The 5,780-nt window shown below is 32.9% G+C and overlaps 1 protein-coding gene across 1 annotated transcript; it reads left to right on the top strand.

Annotated features, from left to right (window-relative positions):
• Nucleotides 1–4,344: 4,344 nt before the first annotated feature.
• LOC125480034 lies at nt 4,345–4,989 on the top strand. The gene has a single exon (XM_048590247.1). The coding sequence runs from the start codon at nt 4,345–4,347 to the stop codon at nt 4,987–4,989; it is 645 nt and encodes a 214-aa protein (XP_048446204.1).
• Nucleotides 4,990–5,780: the final 791 nt, after the last annotated feature.

Below are 5,780 nucleotides of genomic sequence, written 5' to 3'. Positions count from 1 at the left end.
AGACCAAATTGTTCACTGTGTCTGACTTGTATCTTTGTATCCTAATTCAAATCTCTTCAGTTCATTAAAATTGAGTTAGAAAATATGGTCAAAGGTATAAACTTTTCCGCATATCTCATAAATAAGCAAAAATTGGCTGGCTAGAACAGTGAACCAATGATTAAGACAAACCCTAACCGGCCTTTGAATCTAGGGACAAGTTTTAGTTCACGCATGTTATGCATGGTCCTATGGGTCTGGGTAAGTTTCTCATGCAATGGGTCAACAAATCAACAGCATCGGACTTAACCAAGTATCAAGCGTGTGGCTGTTCTTAATTTGAAACCATGAATTGATGATAACTCCAGAGTTTCTTAAATATTAAGTGCCTCATGATTATACCCGTTCAAAATATAATTAACTAGGTAGAAGCTAAGCAAAGCACTAAAAATGAAGAGAGAGGGGCTTTCACACACTATTTTAGGTTCTCACACGCTCCTTTTGATTTTTAGCCATCCAATTGAATAATTCAAAAGAAAATAACGGTCTAAATTAAACAGAAGCGTGTTAGAGGCTAAAAAGGATGTGTTCACATATTACTTTTGATCGAAAAATCAATCTGATTTATTTCGTACCTTTCGCTCAATGATAAAATGGGTCAGATTCTACAGGATCAAACCTATGGGACTTAAGGAATGATGGAAGGGAATAAAAAAAGAAATAAAAAAAGAAAGGGAAAAATAATAAAAAAAATGAAGTAAATAAAAATGAAGTAGAAGAGCCCAGATTCCAAATGAATGAAAACGTGACTGAATTGGTCCTAGTTACTCTTCGGAACGGAGTGGAAGAAGGGAAGAGATTCTCGAATATTATTTTCCAAATAAAAATTCATCATTCCTTAGTACTTATATATTTTGCAAAATAAAAATACGAAACAAGGATATGGAGGCACTGAAGAGAGTTAAAAGGTGAAATAAAACTATTTTGAACGTTCCTTGGCGCACTGGTTTACATATATATCCATTATTTTGGGGTACTGGTTCAAAAATTCTTCTTTGGTTAAGGGATCTCTTAAATAAACTTTTTTTTGGAGGACAATCTCTTAAATAAACTTATTTGAGAATCTTTTTGCAGAATGATCCAACCATACATCATTCGGTTGTTTTCTCAAAGACTATCACTACCAAAATTCACTTAAATCCAATACCATTTCACCGTTGGATTAAATGGTAATCATATTAGTTTGTCTTTGAAAAATTATATTAATCTATTTTCTACACTACAATTGAATGTATTAATAATTTTGAATTTATTTAATTTTTTTTTTTTTAAGAACGATCTATAAATAAAAAAACGTTATGTAATAAAGATCAAAAGGTGTCCCTTAAATAAAATATTTAAGAAATCCCTCAAGGGACTGCTGGTTCACATATTTATTTATTTACTGTTTGTCAACCCAACAATGGAATTTCTTTAACGAAAGAAAAAAAACCTAACAATGGAATAAGACATTCCACATGAATATTCATTCCATTTCCGTTTTAAGAATCATTCTTGATTCTAATAATTAAACATGTTGCAAGTTAATTAAAAGTGGATAAATTAGGTTATCATTTTTTTTTAAATGAGAGAACTAGTGGCAAGTTACGGTTATCCACCTATTCTGATATAAATTAGGTTATCATTCTTTGTTTTTTCTATTTATAAATTGACTTTTTTCATGTCATTATTTGAATATTAAATTATTTACATGTCATCATATGTACATTTTAAAATGTTAAGCTTATTAATCATTTCCAAAGTGAACTGTTATTAGCACTCGAAAAATCTCATTCTACATTCCTCACAAGTGTATTTTTCTTTCTAATTATAGAAAGTTTGGAGTGCACAATGAGATTTTTTGAGTGCAAATAACAATTCCCTTTCCAAATATATCTTTTAGTATTTTTGATATATTTTTATTTTAAATTTGTACCCATTTTTTTAATTTGTACAAATATTCTATTAAATTTTAATTTGTAACCATACTTTTAATTTTAATATGTACTCATATTTTTTAATTTAATTTGTATTCTTTTTTTTTTTTTTTTTTTTTTTTTTTTTGGCTGAATGTACCATGTTAATTGCATGTATTTATTTTATGTTTCAAAATATATTAATAGTTATTTCTTAAAATATATTAATAATTACGTGGATACATTATCTTTTTGCTAGAACTATGTGAAGACTATTATTGATTTTTAAGTAATTATTATATTATAGAAATATTATTTGAATTTGTTTAAATTTCATTATTTGTGAGATATTGAATGCATAAATGCAGAAGTTAAGTCCCTTAAATGATGTTAGAGATCTCGATCAAACTATTTAAATAAACAATGTTTCATTCTAACAATTAGGTTGACTAGAGACCAGAATCAAAATGATTATTAAGAAAACATGTATGTGTAGACATGTAAATTTTGTTGCATACAAAAGATGCATCACCAAGCTCCACGTGGCATATGACTCATCACAAATAGACAAGTCATCAATGACATGTTGCACAAGTCAAGCAAAAGAAGTAGAAAACTTCACCAAAATGTGGCAAAGGGGAGAAATCTCCCTTAAATTCAGCAAAAGGATCCAAATTGATCCTAAAACCGGAAAGAAAGTTAAAGCATCTTCATAAAACAAGCAAGAATTGAATATTGGCTCTTAAATTCGACCAAGCAAGGGAATTAAGACACAAAACATACCTAAATTCTCCCATGGATGAATTAGGACATAAATCAAAGCCAAATCCATCCAAAGGCAAGCTTTGAAAAGCCTATAAATACAAGGAAAAATCTCTACATTGAAGAACCTATACCAAACCTTTGAAGACTAATATGCAGCCAAAGCTCTCTTCGAAGAACATTCAACCAAAGCCGAATCTTTCTCTCGACCAAAGCCTAAGCACTTCCTTGAAGAATCAACAAGCACTCGTGCTAATTCCTTCAAGGCATGGTTGTAATCTTATAAACTTGTAGCAATGTTCGTTTCAAGATCAAGTCGCCAAGACCCTTGAAGCAACACAATCCCGCATCAAACACTATCTTTGCCGCACCCAAGAGGTGAAGATCATCCACGTGTTGTTTTCAAGCTCAAAACTTGAAGCAATCGTTCAACCATTCGTCCGAGATCAATACAAACGTTCAACCGTTCGTCAGAGGAAGATTGTAAACAGAGATTGTAACGTACAAATTCAAATCAATACAAATCTACTTTGTACTCGTGTTCTCGTTTCATTCGTTATAGAATTTTCATGTTTACAGTATGTATCTGTAAACAAAACCTTTTGTAGTTTTTGCACACCGTTTGGGTATCTCTCTTGGTCCAAACGATGCGATTCAATCTTCAACATGAGTCATCCATAGACCATAGCTAATCTAAACCCTCACCTCTCCTAACCCTAAAATCAAAGATGTTGTCGGAATTAAAATTCAGATATTAAGAAGTAACTAAAAACCATTTGCCGGCACACAATTTAAGGGATTTAGGTATGATCACGTGCAATTGAAGGTATTTTGTAGATGGGTAATGTTAAGGAACTAAATTTATAGATAAAATTTGTAAATTAAATAATGTGTCATCAATAGAAATGAACACATTTATTAACGTTTAAGTAATAATTCAATCATCAACTTTCATATCATATAGTTTACAAAATTAGTTTACGAATTTAATCTTCCTAACATTATCCTTTGTTTATATATATACTAGCTGGCAATCTCCACGCATTATATGCATGTGCTTGTATGAAAAATAAAAGTATGGCTATGTGAGGGACATCTAAATTTAAAAAAAAAAAAATATATATATATATATATATATATAGAGAGAGAGAGAGAGAGAGAGAGAGAGAGAGGACGGAATGGATTCCAGTTTCCCTCTTAAATTTACAAAGATTAAATTTTACACGAAAAGTATAAAATAATAATAAAAAATAATCTTCCACATGTACTCCCACTTCTTTGTCTGTGTTATCTCATAGATAATGGTATTATCTATGTATTAGTTGCACCTTACTTGCATGACCGAAAAACCGAATTTAAGGTAACATAAAGCGCACCACAGAAAAAAGAAAACGATATGGTTAAAGTAACTTTGAAAAGAACAATTAATCACGTAACAAAATATAGAGCTTGTCAAAGCCGTCATAACTGACCACCGGCATGCTCAAATCTAAAAGAAAACAAGGAAAGACTTTATCCAAGTCAACTTCATCCCTTCCCTCTCATTTAATAACCCCCAACACCCTTTCTCTCCCGTCGTCCATTACCTAAAAGCCAACTACGTTCCTAAATCTAATTCCTTAACTATCATCTCACTCCATCCAATCATATGGGCAATGCAGTTTCTCCCTGCTTTCAGCAAAAAACAAACTCAGTTGTGAAAGTAATATTTTCAGAAGGCAGCACCACAAGATTCCTCAAAGGAAACCACATCGCTGGAGAGATCATGTTCGAGTTCCCTGACCAAATGGTTTGCCACGCAGACTCTTTCTTCATCGGCCGCCCGGTTCCTGCCTTAGCCATCAACGACGAGCTCATGCTTGGCCAGACCTATTTCGTTCTTCCGATTGATCGTTTCGCATGCAGCGTCCTGTCAGCCTCGACCCTCGCCGCCCTAGGCTCATCGTCGAGGCCCAACAAGAAGGCAGCTCCTATCAATTTCGGGGAGTGCCCGTTTGAGTACATAAAGGGTTCAAACGGAAAGGTCTTGATCAAGGTGGTGCCAGAGTTCATAGCAAGGCTAATTGCAAGAAGTCAGAAGGAAATTGATGGGTCGTCTGAGGCTGATAGTTCTGTAAGTACTACTTTTCTTTGTAGCACACCTGAGCTGCAAAAGCACTATGAACAACTCGTTGTGTCTAAAGAGCAATTATGGTCGCCTAAGCTTGAAACCATTTCTGAGTATAGGGTTAGGTTTTCACCATGCAAATATATAGGGCTGGAGTGGAAAGAAAAAGAGCAGGAAGTCATCTAGTTAATTTCCTTTTTGTTTTTATACAGTTTAATTGAATTTTGTATCAAGGGAAAAGTTAATTTGTAAATTTACTGTACTAGTAGCTAATTAAGGGCATAAGAAGAAAGAAAGGTTTGCTAATTGTGCGTATTGTTTTCTTGATTATTATATATATGTATTTGTGACTAGTACAAAATTTAATTTTTGTTAAAGTAAAATAGTAAAATAGTTTTTTCTTTTTATTATAAGAGATATTCGTAGTCTAAGCTACAATAAAAAAAAAATAAAAAAAGAGGAGAGTTTGAATCTAGGATATAGTAGATTAAAGAGAAATGCTAATCCCAAAGCAATCCACCACTTGCTTCTTTTTCTATTAGAGCATTGCCCTTTTAGTTGCATAAATCTTTGTTTAAATTGGTCCATCCTTATATTTGGTCATGTACTAGTCGCTAAATAACTTTATTGTAATTGTGGTAACTAAATTTCTTCGGTTTCAAATGAGATGCCACATGTGTATGAAAGTAGATCTAGTGAACCTGGATTCGAAAAAGAGTACTTAAGTCCTCAAAATAACTAAAAAGTGTATCATGTCTAAATCTAATTGGGGTTAGAATTTCGCCAACACTCAACCCTTGCATGCGTGTGTTGATTATTAAACATAAGAGGGGATGCCTCCCCGTAAATCACGCTTAGTAGAGGTGACACCTCTGCAAAAGTTGGCGTGCGAATCCTTCATGTGATGGGCTCATGCAAAATGATACGATAGGCCACCCTCATTCAGCAGAATTGGTGGGCTATGCAAATTGTACGTA

The sequence above is a fragment of a genome, unplaced genomic scaffold (assembly GCF_019419815.1).
Source record: "Pyrus x bretschneideri cultivar Hongxiangsu unplaced genomic scaffold, Pyrus_bretschneideri_v1 Contig31, whole genome shotgun sequence".
In the NCBI taxonomy this organism is placed as follows: domain Eukaryota; kingdom Viridiplantae; phylum Streptophyta; class Magnoliopsida; order Rosales; family Rosaceae; genus Pyrus; species Pyrus x bretschneideri.
This window is presented reverse-complemented; position numbering and strand designations above follow the sequence as displayed.